Genomic DNA, 23,267 nt, shown 5'->3' with positions numbered 1-23,267 from the left:
TCACAGCTCACCTTTACTTTCTCACCCTGCAGCGTCAAACTCATCAATCCATACATATACAAGACAGCACACACTTACAGTAAGAAACCGCATTCGAACAAGCAACAGCGGAAAATCTCTGCAGCGTACATGTTTGTATGCACATATTCAATCAGATTCAGAATCGCATGTTTCCATGGTTCGATTTAATTAACATAATCAAGAAAATCATATATGCTGTCTGGTCTTCCTTATTGATGGCACATCTGAATATTCCACCTGCAGAAAGTCAAGGGCTTTGTGGGTAAAAAAAGAAAGGAAAAGGAAAAAAATCAGAATTATGTACAGTTAGTCAGCAGTCTGTTCTCCCCATTGTGAATCAGTTTCCATAGCAACTAAATCGGCCCCTTCTAAAGCGGTCTCCATACAGTAAAGTCTCACCGGCTGTCTGAAGTATGGAGACGAAATTTGTTTTTATCAGCCTCACAAATCAAATGCTAATTACTGCTTTATTATCAAAATGATCAAATAATGACTTAGACATTTTTAATTATGTCCTGTAATTATGGCTAGGTTTATAACATGTGCATGTGGGAATGCAGCACAAATTTGTTATGCACGTGTGTATGTGTGTGGGCGTTCTTGTGTCCTTCAGTTCTAATCTTCAGGATTAAAGTCTTTGTTTAGACACGTCTCTGTCTATGAAAGCTCATATTTCACATAGAGGAATACCGGGGCTAGTTGTCACAAGGGCTACCTCTCAGTAGGGTAATTGTTTTAATATGTCGTTTCAGATTTCTCCAAATGTGTTCCGTTGAAGAAACAAAATAATCTATATCTTGGGTGGCCTGAGAGTCACTACTTTTATTTGGGAAATGTTCATTTTTGGGTGAATTATTCCTTTAATTGGAGTTATTATTTTTTTGTGATTTCAAATTTCTGTAATAGCTGCATTTCTGTAAAAGGACGCAACATAAAACTACAGGGGCATAAATTAAGATAAAAGGTAATCTATATAATCAAAGTAGGTTTAAACCAAAAGGATTTTTTTTTTCGTGAGCATCAGGTCAGCAGCTTGTCAAATATGCTCTGTTTAAAAATATTCCAATTACAATTCAATCTGCTGGCAAAAACAATGGCTTGATAGTTTTAATAGTGTGTTACCTATTATATTTTTGATGTTTCATGAATTGTTGTATTTTCAAAATGTACCTGAAGAGCCATTAAATAGGCAGTAATAGGCTTTTAAAAGGCAGGTATGATAACGGCGCACACGTCTGAAAAACAATTTGCAAAAATTGTAGAGGTGCAACAGCGTATCACTGATGCAGTACCCTTAAAAGGTCAACTTTGTAACTTATCTACCCCTAAAAGATGCATATGAGTAGTAAAATATACGATTACGTTACTTTTAGGGATAAAAAGGTACAAAGATGTGCCTTTAAGGATACTCCTTTAGGTTATATACCTAAAGGTACATTTTTGTACCCCAGCACTGCTATTAGAGCATGTTGTCACTAAAAGTGTGTTCAGCGAACTGTATCTTTCTTCTTGGACAATCGCGGAGGAAATAGCCTTTTTGTAGCTGAAAATGTAAGGCACTTTCCTATACAGAAATGGACTCTGGAGTAACAAGTGTGACAACTAATCCCAGTCTCCTCTATATGATTCTCACAATGTGGCAGGAGGAAGATTTAGACATTAATACATTAATTTCCTTCAAGCAGAGAGGCAGCGACTTCAAGGCCAAGGAGTCTCAGAGGAACAGCCCTGAGCCATCCATTGCCCTCAGAGATAAATATGACAGCTGTGCCAGCATTCACATCTCTCAAATTATTTACAGCTTTTCACATTACACTACAAAAATGTGTCTCTGAAATATAGCAAAAATATTCCTGATGCTGAGCAAAAACAGAACGTGTTAAGAAAAATTACTTGAAGCTAACATAATTATAGCCACAAGAAATAATAATGTTTTGAATATTAAGTAATTTTTGTAAAAAAAAAAAAAAAAACTGCATTACATTTATAGTGTTTGTCATTCAGTCTTTTGTAATTTGCATCTTCAAATGATGTAATAACCTTGAGATGTAAATTCTTAAAGATATATAATCTTAAACAAAAGCACTTTTGAGATATATTTTATCAGTTGATGTGTTTCCAGGGAATCAAACATTTGACCTCAGCATTGTAACATTGTTCTACCAGCTGAGCTGCAGAAATGCTGGTAATGACATGATGAATTAAGACTATAAAACTAGATTTATGATTAAAGCATTGTTTGATACAAGCCCACAGCAAAAGACTGCATCTCAGAGGGTTTTTTATTTATTTATTTATTACAAATTTCCTCAAACAAGAATGTTCAGTTATCTATAACTGTCACTGCTTGGAAAAAAATTGTCAAAAACTTGTTGAAATATCACTCAGAAGTAGATCGGAGTTATTTTTCTAGATAAAATGTTCGAAATACATTCCTTTAAGTTTGAATACCTTATGCTGATTTTAGTTCTCAAATAAATGTTTCTTGTTTTAAGTATAGATATTTTGGTGAATTAAACAAATATATGAATTTTTTTTTTTTTGCAGTGTTGAGAGTTTCCAATCACTTCTCCCTGTCATGCAAATTACATCTTAAAGGGTTCTTTCTCCAATTTTCAATTACAAACTTCATGGCTTTTCCCCCAAACTAGTTTCCCTACACAAAAAAATATAATGAGATTCAAGATTGTTTGTGTTTTGACAAAAGAACATGACACAGATTTGCCTGACGCTAAGATTGTGGTTGCAAACAATTTCGATATACTTCTCTTTAAGCCTCTGTGTGACAGAACAGTTTAAACATTTAAATATAATTTAATTAAGATAAATCCTATTGAAGAGTATTATTTACTGAATGATTGTAGCATCTGTGAGTGCTTTTTTTGTTACATTTTATCAGATGCCTGATTAGGCAGTTATTGTCACTAAACTGTCCAGGTCAACATAATGGTGGTTAGACCATGTCGAAATAGTTAGACCATAGAAATAGTTATTTAAAACTAAAAACTTTTTTGTTCCTTTTAAAAAAAAATAAACTAACTTAAAATAAAATATTTTCTAAAAACCTGTTTAATTTCAGCTAGTTGCCCAAGAAACTCATTTTCATTTAGTTTTATTTATGTACTAAAGTAACTAAAACTGGAATAAAAAATAATAAAAACTATATAGACATATTTTTTTAAAAATGACCAAAAAACGTTAACTAAAATTAAAATGAAAAATAAAAAATAAATCAAACTATTAATAAAAACATATATAATAGTATATATAGTACATAATATAGTATTGTAGTATAGTAAATAATAGTAAAAAAAGCCAAATATAATAGTAATGATACTAAAATAAATTATACTAAAATAACACTGGGCTAGATTCAGTTACAGTGAGTAGCGTGGAATATTAACCATTTATGCTTGGAAGAGAAATGTATTTGCATTATTCATTGACTTTTTATTTTTAGATCTTGGCTTGTGGTTTGAGAATTCCAGTTTTATTTCTTGTGCTTTCAGCAGTGCGAGTAAACAGGGCAGCTCGGTGCAACCGTCCCAAGGGGTCTCACTAAATCAAAAGGGAGGCACTGCTTCATCCCCTCAGGACCACACACTGTGTGTCAGCGAGATACAGGAGAGAATTGGGCCCAGCTGCATGGTCAATTACTGTTCAGAGCAGCCAGATAGTAGAGTTTACTGTTATCTCACACCACAGAGAGAGAGAACAGGGAGAGTGTGAGATAGGGATGGAGAGGGAGTCGTGATGATAATGATGGTTAGTGCTATAGGTGTGTTAGGAAGAGACTCTAAAATGGACAGGAGGGAATGTGGAGCGAGTAGGGCAAAATGACGGAGAGGGAGCAATGACAGAGATGACAGAAACAGGTCAGGCAGAGCACCTCTGTGGCAATGGAACCGAACACTTGATGACGGTCACCATAGAAACAGATTATCCCTTTTGGAAATATAAATTGTTCTAATAACTGTCAGATGTTGGAGTGTAGCGGTACCATTTTTTTTCTGGTGGAAGCTAATGTGTGCGAACGTTCCTCCCAAACGCAGAAATGAAATTTGTCGGCTCGAAGTCCTCAACAGTATCTCTCCTGCAAACATCTCAAATCTCCTCTCCTCTGGCCCCTACTGCACTGAGGCACAGAGGTAGACACAGAACCACACTCCTGCATGGAGACATGGCGATACGGATGCTGGTTTTCAAGGAACCGTCTTCGCAATTGCAGATGGAAGAAAAACGCGCCTTTCTTGTGTCATCAAGAGTACTCTGCGTTCAAGCGTGGTGTTGCTTTTCAATTGGCAATTGTCTTATCTTAGATTCCTTGCTATTGACTGATGTAGAACGCCGTGTTGCAAATCTGTTTGCTTGTTAGGGGCTTCATAAAATGAGCTCTTTATAGTTGAGGCTTTGCATGCTTTAATTAAGGAGGGATGTTCGCTGGTGTGGGTGATACACAGATCTAATGAATTTCCCACAGATAAAGCTCTTGTTTTCATGCAACCAAATGGACCGTGAACAGACGTTCCCGTGGGTGTTGCTCAACAGTAAATGCGCTCGTGTGTGTGTGTGTGCGTGCGTGCGTGCGCGTGCGCACACCGTCAGTAATGCATCTATTAGTTTTAGTCACCCAACCATTGTTGCACAGTACACTCCTCTGAAACAGATTTGCTATTGCACAAAGCTTTATGAAGATTCTTCTTAATGAGCTGCACCATCCCCTTCATTCGCACTTTGTTTAATTCATTTGTTTCTTGTATTGTTCTAGGTATGACATGCCAGGCTCGTACATCGTACACAGAGGATGAGGTTCTGTGGGGTCACCGATTCTTCCCGGTAATTTCCCTGGAGGAGGGTTTCTTCAAGGTCGACTATTCGCAGTTTCATGGCACTTTTGAGGTTCCCACACCTCCACACAGCGTTAAAGAACAAGAGGAAAGTTTGCTCCTGTCCTCGCCTCTGACGGCGCCCTCTCTGTGCCACAGCGCAGGTGGGGTGACGGAGGGCAGCAGCACTCTTGAAGGTCTGGAACTTCAGAGCGATGCAGAAACTGGCTCCATCAATATAACAACCCCCATGCCAACCACCAAAATGCCTGCCAAACTTCAGAAGCTTACGGGACGGGAGGCCCCCATCCGGGACGGAATGCCCCGCAAGCTTCTGCGCATGAGTTCGGAGATCACCTACAATCTGGGTGACCTGCCCGTCAAACTCCAGCGAATCAGCTCGGCTCCGGGCGTGGCAGAAGAGAGGCTTCAGCCAATCAGTGCTGGGCTGAGCCTCAATGAGGACAGACTGGCTCCCAAGCTGGGCTTGGTGGGCGGGGCTGAACACATCAGCCAATCAGTGACAGATCTGCCGCCGAAACTGCAAAGGTTGGCTGGAGGGGTCGGGGTGGGTGGAGTCGGAATCGGAGGACGAATGGATGGTCATCTGCCTCCCAAACTGAGAAAAATGAATTCGGAGAGGTTCACGGGCTTGAGTTTAAAATGAACTGATTTCTATATATGTATACACGTTTTGCCCATTTACCTCCTCTGAAATTGAAATTGAGTAAAAGGGACAATCTATACTTATAGCAATCTTCTATTCGAATTCTATGAAAGAACATTTTCTGTGCAGAGAAAGCTAAATTTAGAAAAAAGAAAAAAGTTTGCCTGCTTTTAATCATCATTGCAGTATGTAACTTTTCCACATGCTTAATAACTGTTCAGATAATAACAACTGAATTTTAAAAAACCTACTCTTCATTCATATTTAATGAAACGGACAAGTGCCACAAAAACACAGACGTCGGCCTAGTAAAAGGTCACGTGAGCTTTCATTTATTTATCATGATTTATTATTTATAACACTTAAGTTGAATAATAAAGCTTTTTTTCTGTTACAAATGGGCAGGTTTGTCCTTTTCATGTACCCCAGTGGCTATGCAAAACATTGTACCGTAAAGCATTTCCCAAGTTATAACTGCAAAAGTCAACTTGCATCTGATACATTTATTTGCTTCACCTTTCAGAACAAAATGAAATGTAGGTGTGAAGTGTGAAAGAGACGATGTGAAATCTGCATGAGAGTTAAGTTAGATATACAAGCTGCAGGGGCTCCACGCAGTTCACCTTAAATGAATCCCTCGATACAACTTCCCTAAGAAACATTAACACATTACCTCTCCACAGGGGACCAATATCCTGAACTTCTATCAGCAGGAAGCTAATTATAAAAGTGTGTGTGTGTGTGTGTGTTAAAAGGAAGCTGGTGAAATTCAGAGAGAATATTATCTTGTCACTAAATGTCAGATTCAGATAAAAAGAAGGGGTTTGTGAATGTCAACCTGCTCCGCTTAAAGAGCATTATTGCTGTGACCTGCTCGTCTCTTCAGAGAGCTCTCAGAACCTGCCATCCCTTTTAATTTATTTTCCCCTGCAGCCCGATGTCAAACGCTCCTTATTTCATTTCATCAGTTCCATACTTAGCGATCTAATCCCATCCTATATAAGATTAGCTAAATTAATGTACTTTCAAATAACCATTAATGAGTTCCTAAATTGTTTCTGCTCTCCGATGGTGAAAATTAAATCCCTCTCATTTAAAATGAACTACTTTGATGATGGAATAGATGGGGAAAGGCTCTTACTCATTAATTATAGATAAACAAAGGCAAATCCTTTAACAACCTCCCGGTCAAATCTTTGCTGTTTTAAAGGTGGTAAGAATCTCCAGACGTCTGGGTCAACTGTACGTGTTTACTGGTTTGCATTAGGTACATAGCAGATCAAAGTAGAAATCTTATACTTCCCAGTTCAATAGCAATTTAACTGTTTAATTTAATTCACACAGGACAAAAAGGGTCCTGTCCAGGGCCACTTTATATAAATCTTGAGGTTGGCACAGGATGGCACTTGCCACAGATAAATAATGGCTTAAGGGCTGGATGGACGTGAGGGCAGCATCAAATTGTAGGAACAGGATGCTCTAGCCGTGTGGATATTCCCTGCAGGGACAGGGACAATGTGCTGTCTGTTCTGAGGTGTGTTTCAGAGAAAGTGTGCCATTTACCAGCTTGTTGTATCCGGGTGATGCACTTGAGACAGTTTGTGGCAGATCATCCATTCAATTTAACACTTGAAAGTTACTACTAGTGTCAAAAATCTGATGGGTTAAGTTAAAATGGGACTACACAGAGTGAACTGACTTAACTGGTGAACAATTGATAATCTGAATTAGATTTATTCCAACATCAAATTAGTTGAATATTAGAGTGCTATTAGTGTTGAATAGAATAAATCTTCTGCAGACTTCAAACCTTGGGAGTCGGCCCTCGTTTCACGTCAGAATCGAAGAATCAATTCTTCTTGCAATCAGTTCCCAGCTGTAAAAAGATCCATAGTGCCTCTAAATACACAAAATACATCTGTTCACATTGTTCATAGTGTACCAGACACAATTTGCAGTGATCCATAACACTCACATATATAAAAAGCAACTAATATCAATGGTTTAATAGACTCTTAAAACGAAGATACTCTGAAGAATGTTGGTAACCAAACAGTTTTGGTTCTCACCGACTTTCATTCTATTTTTGTCCATATAATGGAAGTCAATGGGTACCGAGACTGTCTGGTTACCAACATTCTTCAAAATATCTTCTTTAATGTTCCACAGAAGAAGAAAAACGTCATACAGTAAGTTTATTTCTATAGCACCTTTCAAGAGCAAGTGTCACAAAGTGCTTTACATCAAAATAAAAAAAAAACTGATTAAAAATAGACATCATTAAAAGAACAGATTAGACAAAAGCAAGTTTGAACAAGTGAGTTTTCAGCTGCTTTTTAAAAATGTCCAGGTTTGGAACGACATGAGGGTGAGTAAATGATGATCGAATTTTCATTCATGGATTATCCCTTTAAACTTATTAAAAAGGTTACAGGTCTCAGTTTTTTGAAAAGAGGTCTCGTCAAAATATTAGCAATTCACAAGACGTGAACCCACACTTTGGCTAGCCTATAACAACAGCAACGAAGAGGATGATGAACAGCTAAAAAATAAAACATTTGGTTGTTGGACTGAAAGAACTGTGTGGGTGTTAAGGACAATCCATTTTCTGAGGCATTGTGAAATGTGTTTACCTCGGTGCCTGCAGGTCAACAGGCCTTGACGCTAACAGATACGTGCGATGCACCAGTGTGCACTGGACCACTTTGATACTTCCACACGATTGCGCTTGTAGAAGCTGTTCATGTGGAATCATGGGGGCGTTAAACCTTGTCATGGCCTAACGGCAGCCCTGGCATAATATCTGGAGCCATAATGATAAAATCTCATCACTGTGACAGTTTATGCAACTGCCATTTCCCTCGGCCAGTCTCTCCATCCTCTTCCTCCCTCTTCAGCTCTGCTTGTTCCCCTCACCAAAAGCGTGAGAGAAACCGCCGTTATCACATTTTCTCGCCACCTGCTTTAACAATTGTTATGTGGGAAACACGTCTGTGCATGAGGTCGCAGTTGTCGTGTCACTGGCCATAATAACATCCAATCAGCGCGTCCCCAGAGACGGCAGCCCGTGATTAACTGGTCTGTCACCCATCATTTGACGCGCCATTTGTCAGTATCACTCTGCGGCGCGTTGGGTAGGGTAGTGCTTCAAACTGAAACATTACCGAAGAAGCCACATGCTAAGAGGACTGTGCTATGAATGTTTTAGCAGACGGCGACTACAACGCTACAACAGAAATAGAAACAGCACCGGAGTTGAAGGCAGCCAGCCAGGCACTTGGAGCGGGAGTACAGTATGGGGGCCGTTGCTAGGTAACGCCAGAGCCCCGGGCTCGCGCGGAGGAGCATCCTCGCGCCCCTCTTAGCGGTGCGATGAAGGGAAATAGATTTGCATCAGCACTATCATTATGAGCAGTACCGTCGTCATCCTTAAACGCTTGTTTCATGTTACACGTGCAGACTCATTTCGAGCGGTTGGAAGATACACAGAATACCTCGTTTCGTATTTCACTCTGCTATATCAGACAGAATCATGTATTTCACTCCAACTTGTCATATACACTAGCAGTGTTGGGGGTAACGCATTACAAGTAACGTGAGTTACGTAATCAGATTACTTTTTTTCAAGTAACTAGTAAAGCAACGCATTACTTTTTAATTTACAAGAGAATATCTGAGTTGCTTTTTAAAATAAGCAACGCAAGTTACTTTTTCCCCCCAATTTATTGACTGACAGCTCTCCTGTCCCCATGTTGAGAGAAATCAGAAGATGTAACTGTAGTTCTAAAATAAATAAGAATATGCATTATCCTCCTGAGACCCAGCTATGGAGTTTTTGCCTCTGTAGTGGACATTATATTTGAGTGAATTTCTCTGAGACCTCACATGTCACAGTTGTACGTCTGGATGTCCTGTACAGAGCACATTCAGTGCTTTCCAGAGATGCAAAATGATTGGATGTTTCACCATCACCACTCCCTCTCCTTGGTTTTTAAAAATGGCTGACATTAATTTAGTGATAAAATTGTACATCGTTATGGAAATATGATAATATTTTGTAATTATAATTTAAATCTGATTCATTTTCAAATTGTTTGTCATAAATCAACATCTCAGGAAAATGTTACGGGGTTTCAAATCAAAATATGAGCTTCTGTTATGAAACAGGACATCATTTCATACATGTCCACTGTAGAGGACACCAGGACTAAAATCATGTTTATTATACATTTTGGGAGACAAAAGAATTGAATAGGAAAACAAATTATGTATCAATATTCTTATGAAATATTAGATATTATTATGAAAATCTGGCCAATGACTACTCCCATTATTACACTTCTTTTTTCAACATGCTGTCCCAACAGCACTTTAATATGCAAATTAGATACAGTGTATAGATAACATTGTGCTTAATGGGAAAACCAGTTTATGGAATTTTTCCACACATATTGCATAAAGCAAAATAGTTTATCAAATAATTTTGTTATATATTTTATAACATAGTTGATAACCATCCTTAAACAAAGTTAGGTATAAAAAAATCCTGAAACCTAAAAATTGATTGGCGATTTAAAAAAAAAATTCCCATTGTTTAAGCCTTTTCATGTCTACTCTTGTCATTTTATTTTTAGAAAAACTGAGTCCTGGTGTCCTCTACAGAGGACATATCATAACTTAGGAATAAAATATAATTTTTCAAAAATGTTATTTTACCATTTTTTTCTTATGCTCTAAACAATGTAATGACATGAAAAAATACTAAATACACAAAGCTTTTTATTTCTGGTTCTCAGGAGGATATCTCACTCACAAAAAAAAAACACAGATTCAGTATTCCTCAAAATGAATACATCTCAGAATATGATGCAAACCTGCAATAATTAAATGTTAAACAACACAAATATCCTTTATGTATTTAATCCCATTCTATTAACCAATGTCTTTGCTTCTGACCTTCGATGATCCAGTTCAACCGTACTAATAAGCACAAATTACTCTAGACAAACATTTGTGTGTCTTTTTTATTGCTGAAGTGTGTTGATATTTCTTCTTCTGCATTCTACTGTACGGACGTAAATTTACTTTCCCTTCAGCCTGAGGCTTATTCATTTCACTTTTGGCGTGAAAAGGCTTTTATATTTGGCAAAAATATAACTTTTTTATTTTAAAAAAACAAGCAAGCCCTGTCCAGATTTAAAAGTAAAGCAAAAGTAACGTAACGCATTACTTTTCATAAAAAGTAACTAAGTAACGTAATTAGTTACTTTTTCACATATTGTAATGCATTACTTTTAAAAGTAACTTTCCCCAACACTGTACACTAGCAGCATTTCATTCTTGAACGTTTTAACAGCGTTTCTAGCCTAACAGCCTGCTGCCCCCCTGTCGGTCAAAAAGTGTCCCCATATATCTTTTTTATTCATACTTTTATGGTTATAAATATTTTTTTTCTTCTTGTTTTGTGTGAGAAACGGCTGCGTGAATGAACTACCCGAATGAATCAAACTGAATCGCGAACCATTTCTTTTTCAAGTTGTTTGAATGATTAAAAGAGTGATTCATTCGCCACCCCTGCATTTAGTTCTGATTCTAAACAGGGCATCATTGCTTAAAGGGGTCAGATGCGATTTCAGTTTTTCCTTTCTCTTACACTAGCAGCATTTCATTCTTGAACGAGTCTGTAGTTTCGAACGAACCGTTTTAACAGCGTTTCTAGCCTAACAGCCTGCTGCCCCCTGTCGGTCAAAAAGTGTCCCCATATATCTTTTTTATTCATACTTTTATGGTTATAAATCTTTTTTTTCTTCTTGTTATGTGTGAGAAACGGCTGCGTGAATGAACTACCCGAATGAATCAAACTGAATCGCGAACCATTTCTTTTTCAAGTCGTTTGAATGATTAAAAGAGTGATTCATTCGCCACCCCTGCATTTAGTTCTGATTCTAAACAGGGCATCATTGCTTAAAGGGGTCAGATGCGATTTCAGTTTTTCCTTTCTCTTTGGAGTGTTACAAGCTCTTGGTGCATAAAGAAGATCTGTAAAGTTGCAAAGACTACAGTCTCAAATCCAAAGAGATATTCTTTATAAAAGTTCAGAGTCAGCCACACCTACCTAAAACGGCTCGTTCTAACACGCCCCCACATATCTACCTCACTATGTGGGAAGATTTGCATAACGCCACCCAAATGTTCACGCAAAGAAAGAAGGCGTAACTTTTAGTCTCGCTGTAGTTTTGTTGACACTGCAGCCATGTCCTGAAGACGCTGTGTGCTTCGTTGTGAAAGCAAAACTACTTTGTTTGGTCTTCCAAAAGAGGACGATATCCGCTTCGTCATGCCTAGAGCTGATCTGTGCTGGTCGCTGAGGGAATACATCAACTTTCACCGTGGACGAAGTGGAGTCCAGCCCGGGGTCGTCACATGTGGTTGCCACTCATTCGTTGGATCCGCCGGCTGCGCCGTTCTCTTAGATCATGCTAAGCTGGGGCTTCCCCTCACGCTAGGCCGCTGTGTTTTTCGTTGTGAAAGCGAAACTACTTTGTTTGGTCTTCCAAAAGAGGACACGACTACAAATCAGTGGTTAAGTTGTATTTACAACACCATTCCAGAACAGTTTAACCCAAATATCCAGATGTAACGTTAGACTAAAATGCCGGCAGTTCTGACTCACGGTCTGTAAGTACCTTTTCATTTAAAGGATTTGCCACTGATGATTCAAACGCGAGTTTTGAACAGTGTAGAGTAGTGCTTGTTGTTTGTCATTTCTCCGATCACAAATGCAGACATGGTTTTATGTTTACGCGGCGCGATGCAACGCAAAGCGTAAAAAGACAGTTTAAGTCATTATAATGGGTTTTAATGTTTTTGTCTCGTAGCTCCGGCCGGACACGGCATCAACAGTATGTGAGGGGCGTAACATTTCCGTCACACGCTTGAGGTATTCGGCCAATCACAACGCACTGGATAGCTGGCCAATCACAGCACACCTCGCTTTTCAGACCGATGAGCTTTGTAAAAATCGACGCGTTTCAAAAAGGCGGGGCATAGAGGAGAAACAATAATGTACAGTATGTGGAAAATAGTTTTTTTTTTACTTTAAACCGCATAAACACATTTCATTACACCAAATACACAAAATAATGTTCTTTTTAGTAGCATCATATGACCCCTTTAAATACAAGGGGAAATTATTGTCAGGTCGGTGTAATGGATATCATATAATAATAATGATGATATTTATTTATCAGTAATATTTAACTGTCTGGGGCTCGTGCCCCATTAAAAAAAGCTCGCCCCTACGCCTCAAGATTGACGGTTTGACCTGCTGAACGAATACATACACCCCTTGACCGAACGATTAGTTGTTCTCTGAACGAGAATGGGAACGGAATGGAACAAGGTCAGCTCGTTCGGAACTGAATGAAGGACATTTCGTTCGTGAACGAAACTACGGCACCTCGTTTGTGTAGCCTACTCTAAAAGTCGACAAAATGAAACAAAAATAGTTCTTCTTTGTGGTCATTTCTCGAATTCCATAGTGTAGACATGCACATTTTAATAGTAATAATTAATAAGACTCGTTTCGGTCCACATTTTAACGCATTGGTTGAGGAAATCATTCAACAGACAAAAATACATTTGTTTATTTGATAAAAGGATATAATATAGTCAGCACAGAACAAACTAATCTTTTTTGTTAACTAACAAAAGATTTGAGTCACTGGGATGAATCAAAATTCCCAATCTCTAATATCCTCATTGCAGAAGACTAGACCACATTATAATTCCTTTGGCGCCCTCTGCCTTTTTTCCAAGTAATATTCACGTCGACAAGGTAGAAGTCCACTGTTAAATCAGTTGTTAAAATATTACAATTTAACAGCTCCTAGTTTGCAATTACAATGTTTAGAAAGCCAGCCAAAGGTCCTATGCTTTATGAATCATCTCTGTACCTGGTACTTTTTAGTTTAATCCAGATATTGCAGTCTTGTAGTGCTATCAGTGTCTTCTTTGCAACATAAAACTCGCAAATTGCTGTTGACAGCACACTGAAATAATGAGTGCACACAAAGTCGTGGTCATAGCAGTTTTATTTCACACATTTCAAATAAAACAAATATAATTTCTCTTACACATTGTCTACACACACACACCCACATCCAAGCACTTAAGTAACAAAAAGTAAACGTGTCAATACATAAAAATACACAAAAAAGAGGACCATACCATTTTAATAGGTTATAATAAACTTTTTCGTTGACTTGATACATTCAGTGAATACGTATAAAAAGTATATGAGACGACCCTCGGTGTGCAAGGATTTCTGTCAGTATGCCTGTTGGTAAAAGCAGCATTATCTGGTACAACGGCAAGTCTACCAAACCACAATTTTATACCATTATCCGTTTTATAAAGATACCGAATTAAGGATATACGTCATTGTTCTCTTTAAAAGCTTAACTGCCCAAACACAATTTCATTATATTGGTCAGTTAGATATACTGATATATAGATATTTTCTGATGTGGACATAAAAAGAGGCTTTCTTGTAAGCCACTTTGGTAAAAAAGCATCTGCAACAAAGATAAACAGGAAAATGCAAATGTAGACGTGGCATGACATGAGGGTAAAGGCATCATAACTACTCTCTTTAAAAGCCATAACAAGATAACTATAGCTTTACACCATTTATTTCCCACAACTGCTATCGCTTCAGCTAAAGACCTTACACAGGAGCACATTGAACACTCAGAATCGAAGTTTAACACCCTCAAGTAACTTTACGGTAACGTGAGAAGGTAATTACTTGTTTAAAACAAGGGAGTAAATGCAACTTTTCATGTTTTCAAGAGTGAAATTTTGTGCATTTACAGATTTTTACTTAGTGACAATGCAATGTGTATTTTGTTGATTTGCAATACACTGATTATAAAGGTGTTACACAGCTTTTATGGCAGGCACTTACACTCAGAGCAAGACCCCATAGTTTAACGGCTACTAAAAGCACATAAACACCATCTGCCAAAACAATACGTTTTTAAATCATAACATGGGACAAAATAGTGATACAACCATGACACCTTTCCCCTTGTGTTTGCCACAGACAAACGTCCCCATTACCTCTAAGCAAGAACCACATTTTCACCAGTTACCACACATTTTCAATAAAACTAGTTGTGCAGACTGCTACTCTATAAATATATTAAATATGCATTTAAGGATACAAGTGATATTAATGGCTAAAATCCATCTATGTTTGCTTTTCAAAAAAAGCAACTATTTTTAAGCAGACATGGAAATTTATTGCTTGATGTTCTTTCTTGTTGAGGGAAAACGATGCAGAGGACTGAGAAGATGGACAGAATGACCCTGACATTTGGGGGAGAGAAAACAATCACCTGCAACATGTTCCCTGAACACTGTGACTGTAGCAAATTGGTTCTGCCTGCAGTTCAGGCCTGGTCCATAGGTGGCGCCGTTGTACTGTGGTGCGGCTGCAAGTCTGCTGGGATCCCACAGTGGTTGAACAGTGGGGGGAGAAGGTGCTTGGTTTGGGATGTTGGTGAGGAGGGCGAGGATGTGGGTGTGGAGCGAGTGACAGGCACAGTCTGAGGCAAAGCGGAGAGGGCCGAACTGGGCTGACAGGGGGCCGGGGACACGGGGGTCATTGGTGTTGAGAGGGCTGTGGACATCAGCAGGCCATCCGAGGCAATAAGGCTGTGAAATTGAGAGGAGTTGTTGAGGGAGAGGGCGAGAATGCCCCAGGAGCCATGAGAGATGTCCTCATCCTTTCCAAGCAGCAGATTGCTCAGATTCACTTTGGAATTATCCATCTTCGCTAGGAGATGAGGTTGTCTCGGTGGGTATGTGCTGTCTGTGAGTTGCCCCACAGAGGATGGAGGAGTGAGAGGGGGTTGTGGTGATGGAGGTGATGGGGGGAAAGCATCTTCAGAGGTGGGGAGCAGACTGGGGTCCAGCTCCAGGCTGGAGAGAGTCTCAGCAGATAGTCGTCCACTCAGTAGATCCACGACTCCCCCCGGCATGCTACGACAATCTATCGCTTCTACGGGACCAAGCTCAGCCATTCCGCTTAGACATGCAAGGGATTCTGGGTATGAGCCCATGGCCTGCAGAACGCGAACCAATTCTTCGGCTTCCTCAGAGGTGGGCAACAGCTCACTATTCTTGCCTATATGACAAACAAACATGAATTATAGAATACCAAATTACTGTAAACAGATCGACGAAGCAAGGAAGTATTACCAGAAAACAATATAAAAACAGATATTATATAAGGCTGGGTAAAAAATATAAATTTTCCAATTAGATATCAATTCTTAAAATTCCAACGTCAAACTTTTACTATATGCCAGTGTTTCCTGCAGCCCCACAGCAAAAGACATCTTATTTATTATGTTTGCAGTCAAACCTTAAAATATGGAGCCTTAAAAAGAAGTCTTTTATCCAGAAAGAACACACTGAACTAATCAAAAGCAGTGGCAATTAAGATATTCAGGTAACACTTCACAATAAGGTTCATTAGTTAACTACTTTAGTTAACATGAACCATGCATGAACGATACTTATACAGCATCTATTAATCTAGTTAATTTCAACATTTACTCATGCATTATTAAAATCAAAAGCTGCGCTTGTTAAGATTAGTTAATGTGCTGTGAACTAACATGAACTAACAATGAACGACTGTATTTTCATTAATATTAACAAAGATGAATAAATAAATGTACTGTTCATGGTTTGTTCATGTTCGTTAATACATTAATTAACATTAACTAATGGAACCTTATTGTACAACGCTACCTATTCCCATTCATCAAAAAATCCTAAAAAAAACTATCATTGCTTCCACAAAAATATTAAGCAGCACAACTGTTTTCACCATTGATAATAAAAAATTTCCTGAGCATCAAATCAACATGATTTCTGAAATATCATGTGACACTGAAGACTGGAGTAGTGGCTGCTGAAAATTCAACTTTTCCATCACAAGAATAAATTATATTTTAAAATATATTGAAATAAAATTGTAAAAATATGACACAATATTACTGTATTTTTGATCGAATAAATGCAGCCTTGGTGAACATAGGACACTTCTTTTGAAAAATCTTACCATTAAAACTATTACCTTCAAAAAGATCAAAGTCCTGCAGGTCATCCGGGAGTCGAGGAAGAACATCTGAGAAATCCTCCTGATTCAACTCCAGGTCATGTGGAATGTCACTGATGTCATTGATGTCATCTGGAAATTCATCTGCACTTAAATCAGGAGTTAAAGGGCTCCTGCTAAACACAAAGATGATGAGTGCACACTTACAGACACACGGATACACACATTCAAACACACTCGGCTCTCACCTTATGCCAGAGGGCTGAGTGGGCAGACACAAGATGGAAGGCAATCCCAGGTTATCCTGGGGCTGCGCGGGAGGAATGGGTTTCTGAGGGCGCCTTGGCGCTCCTCGCTTTCCTTTCTTCTTATGCTTCTTAGTGAGTGCTGGAGGCTTGGCTTTCTTCAGTGGTCTGTGCCGCTGAATCTGCTGGTGGTGGTGGTACGTTCTCCGGCTGATATCACCTCGAAGGAAATTGTCCTGTAAAGCACCATTAGCACACGACACAAGGTTAAATTAGTTACTAGCAAACGTTTTTTACGCAATGAAACGGTCTTCTGTTTCTCACCATTTTCTTGGCATGCTCATCACAAAGTGGCGTCTGGTGTGTGATGTCAAAGACAGGGATGGAACACTGAGCTCCATCTGCAAAGCGAGCGGTGCAGCTTGAGAACAGCTGCTGTGAACGGTTCTGAAGGATATCTACAGAGTGCCATTAAGGACACAACACAGGGAACACAGACAATCGTAAAAATTTAGTCTATCACCAAAGCAGATGCTTTGTTGAAAAGTCACAGGACAAATTGTTCGGAAAGCAGCCAGCTTATGTTTTACGGGTACATCTGAGTTGAGTTCTGACTAATTCAAAGAGTAAGAACTTTGAGAGGATACGCTGAAAGCAGTGCCTAGTGAACGGTAAGGCTGAATTTCTGCAGTTTTCACCTTTCACGACAGCCGAACACAACCCTGAGTCATCTCCAGACAATGGCACTGCAGTGCTGTGGAATCAAAACACATAGGAAACCACTACTGCAACATGAAAACGTACAAAATGAAGTGAATATCGAATGCACATTAGGGGTATAAATCAGATGTTTCATTACTATATGATCTGACATTGATTCTCTTAACCAGTTATACAATATTTATAAAACTTTTGATCAAATTCAAGGGCCTGCAATTTCAATATTAAGATATTATGTGCCTATTATACATAACCAGTTATATTGTATTAACTCAAAATGCAACCAAAATATTACTTCAACATTTAATTTAACTCTCTGAAAATCTCACTTGAGACATTTACAGAAAAAAAAAAAACATTATTATTTTTTTTTTAATCACTTAAATTATATATATATAAACAAGAACAAAATAAGTCAGACATGAGATCATCAGTTGTCCGATGAAGACTCATCACTGGCTTATGCAATGATATAAGTGTTTCATCACAATATGATCTGATATTGAGTCTCTAAGACCATAATACTTACTGATATGTCAAAAATTTCCACAATACGATTATGGTTCGATAAGATTCAACTAATAAATGCAACTAATATATCTAGATTAAGATATTATGTGCTATTTTGTGCCGTAACATTTTTATTAACTCACAAAAGAAACCAAAGTACAGTATGAGCAATTAATTGAACTCTTTTGGAAAAATGCAAATCCTGTATCTCAATTGGGAAATCTACAACAAAAAAATGCATTTAAATTTTTTTTCATAATTTTGAAAAATATAAATAATGGAAAAAAAAAAAAAAAAGTTGCACATGAGATGATCACTTGTGCGATGAGAGCTCATCAGTGGCTTGTGCAATAAAAGAAACAATGACAAGTCAAGAAAGTCTTTCTGCAAATCTAGTATCGCCATTATGACATACATACATACACAAAATGTCAATCCAGTTGTTGAAAAAACATTTATACATAAAATGAATGTGCATCTTAAAAAATATTAGCAATTTCTTTAGGATTGCAGCAATACATCATATTGTTAGTCATTATATCCATCATATCGATGTATTGTTTATTTATACCCTTAATGCACAAGTGTGTGTTTTTACCTGGAGGGTGTGGAGGTCTTTTTATATTGTTCCTGAATAAGCTGTGCAGTGTGGTGAGGTTCTTCTCTTGCTGCCTGCAGCAGGGCTTTACGAAGGGTATGCTGGGATCTCCTCTCCCTCCTGAAGCCCCTCTGCTCTCTGCAAAGGTGCGTGTGTTTTTGTCTCAGGTATGAGCAGAAGCCTGCCAAACGCTCAGCACGGGAACTGCTGGCACTGTGAGATGGCAAAGAGAATTCTCTAGATCAGCACTTTTCAAACCGTGGGTTGCAATCCACTGTTGGGTCACAGAGTGTAAGCATTCATGCAGTGCCAGAAATATGAAAACAGAACTTCTCAAGTTCAAAAAAACAAGTTTGTTGGTTGTCATAACTTGTATTTAGATTATGTATGTCACAGATCAAGGACGTTTTTCCTGAATGATTTATAATAAGACAAAACAAGCATTAAAATAAGCTAAAACAACCAAAAATCAAGATATTTCTTAGTTTAATTCATCCCTTTTTTGAAGAAGACCTGGAAAAGGGCCTTCATTGAAGGTCCATTCAATGTTTGTCCCATTTTTGTCCCAGTTGTGAGAAAGGAGGAATACTGATTTGAGAATAGATTATTCTATTACATGAGAAAGAAGCCATGAAGTAAAGCAAGTTGCAGTTTAGCAATCATTGTTTGGTGTATGGATGACTGTACCTTTCCTCAGAGTGCTTCTCTTGTAGTCTCTGGCACTGATGTGACACTAGTTTCCCCAAGTCTCCATCTTCCTCTTCACTGTCTTCTGACCAGACAAGCCCTAGAACACAAGCTGTGTTTGTCATGAAAACAAATTAAAGCTAAATTAACCGTTAAATGTCAAAATCTCAGGTCACAATTGCCTACCTAAATGTGTGTTCAGGTCTTGGTACCTGCCCCTGTGTTGGACCATCAATCTATGGAACTTCTGCAAACATGGAGCTTGTTGTTGCATGGCAACTGAGTGCATTTTTATTAAACGTCTATGTATGTCATCACGGCTCGATGCTGTCCCTGAAGCTGCAGAGCCAACCTTTTTGTCAAAAGCATGATTAAGGTCCAGTTTAATTTTGTTATCAGCTGGAGTCGTTTCTATTGAGCCCTGGCGGCTGTCCTGAAGAGTTGATGAGGTTTTGAATAATGAACCTGAACGAACTGCAGGGGTTTGTAAGATTTCTGCACGAGGGGAGGTCTGTGAGGTTCTTCCAGTCTGGGGAGGAGGGAGGCAAGGACGTGGAAGAGTTGAAGAAAGAGACGAGGTTTTGAAATGGTTTGGGAAGGCTGGATCCACACGGTGATCTTGCTGTTTCTGCTTATGGTTCAGAGCTTGGTTTTCTTGGGGCTTCTTCAGGAATGTGCCACTAGGTTTTAACATCCCCCCCCCCATGTAAAAGGCGAAGGGATCAGAGGGGAGTAGACAAGCCAGGGAGGGTGGTGGGGATGGAGGTAAAAGCTCAAGCCCGTTGTGGGTCTTCAGAGCCAGGGATGGAACGGTAATGTTGAGGGCCAAAGACTCTATTGTATCTTGTTTCTTCTTTCGCTCCTTCTTGGGGAGGACACCCATAACCTGAAGGTGACTATTACAATACCTAAAAGATAAACAGGTTTTTTTCAGCATTCTTTAAACATGCACATCATTTTCTTTAACCAATTGTTAATCCAAAAACCTACTTTCGGTCATGAGCCTTGGGTATTGGATTGGTGCAGCGCTGGCTATTGTACTTGGCTACATATTCGCACTGTCTGAAAGGAGCGGTCCGGTCCTCAAGCACATGGCGGATGCAGAAAGCATAACCGTTGAGCCGGCGTTGTTTGCAAAGCTTTGGGCTATATGAACACAGAGGCTTGTGGTCCACCTCCGAGTAGTGGATGTGTTTGCCTTCATACATCCCAGGGCTGGAACTCTCCGGAACATTAGCTGATGAAAAAATGTTATGTGAATGAGACAAAAGTGTGACAAAAGCATTGAGTCAATTCAGCTTCTTTTGGAGTGCAGGAACAACAACTGTTGAATGAAACATTTTCTTTCTTTTTTTTTTACTCAAAACTGAAAGTGTGCCTCGCAGTTACAATTCTAATTAGATTTCAAATGTATATAAATGTTATGTATATATATCTTTTTTTAAATTATATTTTAAAATGTATCTGTTGAGTTGACTTTTTTACCATGCATAAAATGCATTATACTTTTAGGGTTGGAATACACTACGTGACTTTTGCCCAAGTTTTTGCCGCAATTTGCAGTCTGGACAAGCTGACTCTCATTGCCGAAAGTCAGAGCCAGTCTGCAGATATTGGGCAGTCGGCGTTGACAGATTTCAAAGCAAATCACATAGTCTATTATGGAACAGACTCTGTTTCAGACTATAATTCTATCCAATTAGAGGATATCAAACATGTTTGATATTTTGAGACGATTTTACAACACATACTGTTTTGATTTGTCAGGCATCTCTGAGCAACGAGGCACATGTTTCTGGGTGGGTTTGTTGTGTTTTGAGGTATAGGGTGATCCTTAGTTGTTCAGTATACAGTGCTGCTAAGTTTTTCTCTGTACCCATTTACAAAGTCGGCAAGTGTATGATGCCTAGTGTTTTAAAATCCCAGTCTTTCCTGTAATATTCATTTTATTAATCTCAATTACAGGCAGCTACAGTTACCCTGCGGCTGCCCTAAACTGTATAGTCTGCAGAGACCTAATGATAGTTGACATTTGAAGAGCACAGAAATCAAAGCTCTGAGCTCTTCCATTATTACTGTGCTCCTTCATGGAGTTTCTAGCACTCAGCAATGCATACAAAACAGTCGAACAGCTATAATAAAACCAGGAACATAATAATGACAAGCTTGCTTATCTGCAGGTCAAGTCACATTGAATTTAAGTAGCGTTCAATATATGTTGCAGTCACCTCTAACATCGAACAAATCTGAACTCTGCATTTCAAAGCACTCATCAAAGCATGCAGCATGTAGGCTGTTCAGCATAAACAGCTCAAACCATTAAATATTAAAGTGACAGGAAACAGGAAAAGTAGCCCCTATTTTAAGCAATCAATGACACAAGAGAAAAACAGCTTCTGTAAGCAGAGCTTTAAGAAGGTGAAGCACTAAATCATAAAACGATGGCTTGTAAAAGTGTTTGGGCAGAGTACAATACGTTTGACATGCAAAGCAACTTTGAAAACGCAAGGGGACGGTGGACAACCCGCCTACTATATCATGTTCTTGGGCAGCACTATCAGTTACTTTTGAGGCGAGGATTGAACAAGTTGGGTGTGTAGCGCTTAAGTAACAATTTAAATCTTTTCACGAAAGATACGATCAGAATCAGCGCGGCAGAATCTATTTCTTTGTTGCGTCGTACAAATATTTCGAATGCATTTTGAAACTTTGTAACGGGCGTCGGAATATTTGTTTAAGCGCGGAAGAGACTCGGGACCGATCATAGGCAGAATACCGGTCAAGCGAAAATACGCGTTGTCGACGACCTGAGACGTTTTAAAGTTTCGGAGTATTATTTATCGGGTATATTTAGATTAGTTTCAGGGGGTTATAATTTTGCAAGAAAAACTGATATCAGATACACATTGTGACTTCAAGTATTCCTTTATTTCTGCGCAATTCGTAGTTACCGTTGGCCTGTGAAACCTCCCGAATCCCCCGAGTCGAGTAACGAGGCACCCGCCTTGCAGTGCGTGATAAGCGGGCTTCCGCCTTTGCTTGAGTCCGTTGTTTCCCGGCAGCTGCTGGGTCCCCGGTCGCTGCGGCCTATGCTAAACAAGCTACGCTGATCTTTTCGTATGGTCGACGGCTATTACTTTCAACGGGGATTTTCCGCCTCTACCTTACCGCTTTCCGCTAGCAAATTTAGTTTTTTAACGCGTGGATTTAATTTTATACGAATCCTACTGGCACATCTTTGTCGATTATTGAAATAAAACTAGCCGTACACAAGGAGAAGCGGGTGTTGGTTTAGTCATCGGATGCGAGGCTTCTTACAGCACAACTACAGGCACTGGGGGGACATGACAACAGCCAACAGTGCAACAACAACCTCTGCAACCATTTTGGAATTCAACTTTGTATGTTCATTGTCAGCTTTTAGAAAGATGACAGATCTCGCAAACACAGATTATAGATTGAACGTTTGAGTGCCCGGCTGTCAGAAGTGTTCAGACCAGCGTGAAGTTTGATTTAAGCCGCAGTCATTGATTTTAAGTTTGAGGGATCTCCCCCAAAGTCTTTTCCGACAGCCTCCTCTCACGCGTCTCATCCATGCCTGGAATGACATCACCGACTTCAAATTTAGTGCAATCTCACGTGCGAAGATAACATTCTTGTCAGTCATATTTTCCCTTCCCTGCTATCAATAAATATTATCAAGACGAAAGGCTTGTGATATAAACTATGAAGCAGGTGTTAGTGGGGGTAAAGAGATTTTGAAGTGACTAAGGTTGCCCCCTATCAATCCTCTTCAGTGATATCAGAATGATGCAGACATAGTTGTGAAAATGAATACAAAGTTGTCAAACTCATCATA

General features: G+C 39.0%; 2 protein-coding genes across 3 annotated transcripts in view; one reads left to right on the top strand and one right to left on the bottom strand.

The window, feature by feature from the left end:
• Positions 1-5,587, top strand: part of LOC107566319 (G protein-activated inward rectifier potassium channel 1-like) — an 11,292-nt gene extending 5,705 nt beyond the window's left edge. For both annotated transcript variants that reach the window (XM_016251735.1, XM_016251734.1), the window contains one exon: positions 4,790-5,587. In XM_016251735.1, the coding sequence (XP_016107221.1) occupies positions 4,790-5,514 (725 nt within the window). In that variant the 3' untranslated portion in view covers positions 5,515-5,587. The remainder of the gene's footprint in view (positions 1-4,789) is intronic.
• Positions 5,588-13,595: 8,008 nt separating this feature from the next.
• Positions 13,596-23,228, bottom strand: LOC107566317 (INO80 complex subunit D-B-like). The gene is given in 11 exon segments (XM_016251732.1): positions 13,596-15,056; positions 15,059-15,706; positions 16,667-16,821; positions 16,897-17,129; positions 17,218-17,351; positions 17,541-17,647; positions 18,722-18,934; positions 19,409-19,508; positions 19,595-20,316; positions 20,399-20,645; positions 22,678-23,228. Coding segments are annotated over 10 exon segments (2,769 nt in total). The 5' UTR covers positions 20,617-20,645; positions 22,678-23,228; the 3' UTR covers positions 13,596-14,817.
• Between the last annotated feature and the right edge of the window lie 39 nt (positions 23,229-23,267).

The sequence above is a fragment of the Sinocyclocheilus grahami genome, unplaced genomic scaffold (genome assembly GCF_001515645.1).
Source record: "Sinocyclocheilus grahami isolate Dianchi unplaced genomic scaffold, SAMN03320097.WGS_v1.1 scaffold1069.1, whole genome shotgun sequence".
Taxonomy (NCBI): Eukaryota; Metazoa; Chordata; class Actinopteri; order Cypriniformes; family Cyprinidae; genus Sinocyclocheilus; species Sinocyclocheilus grahami.
The sequence above is the reverse complement of the archived record's forward strand: the minus strand, read 5'-3'. Positions and strand labels throughout refer to the sequence as shown.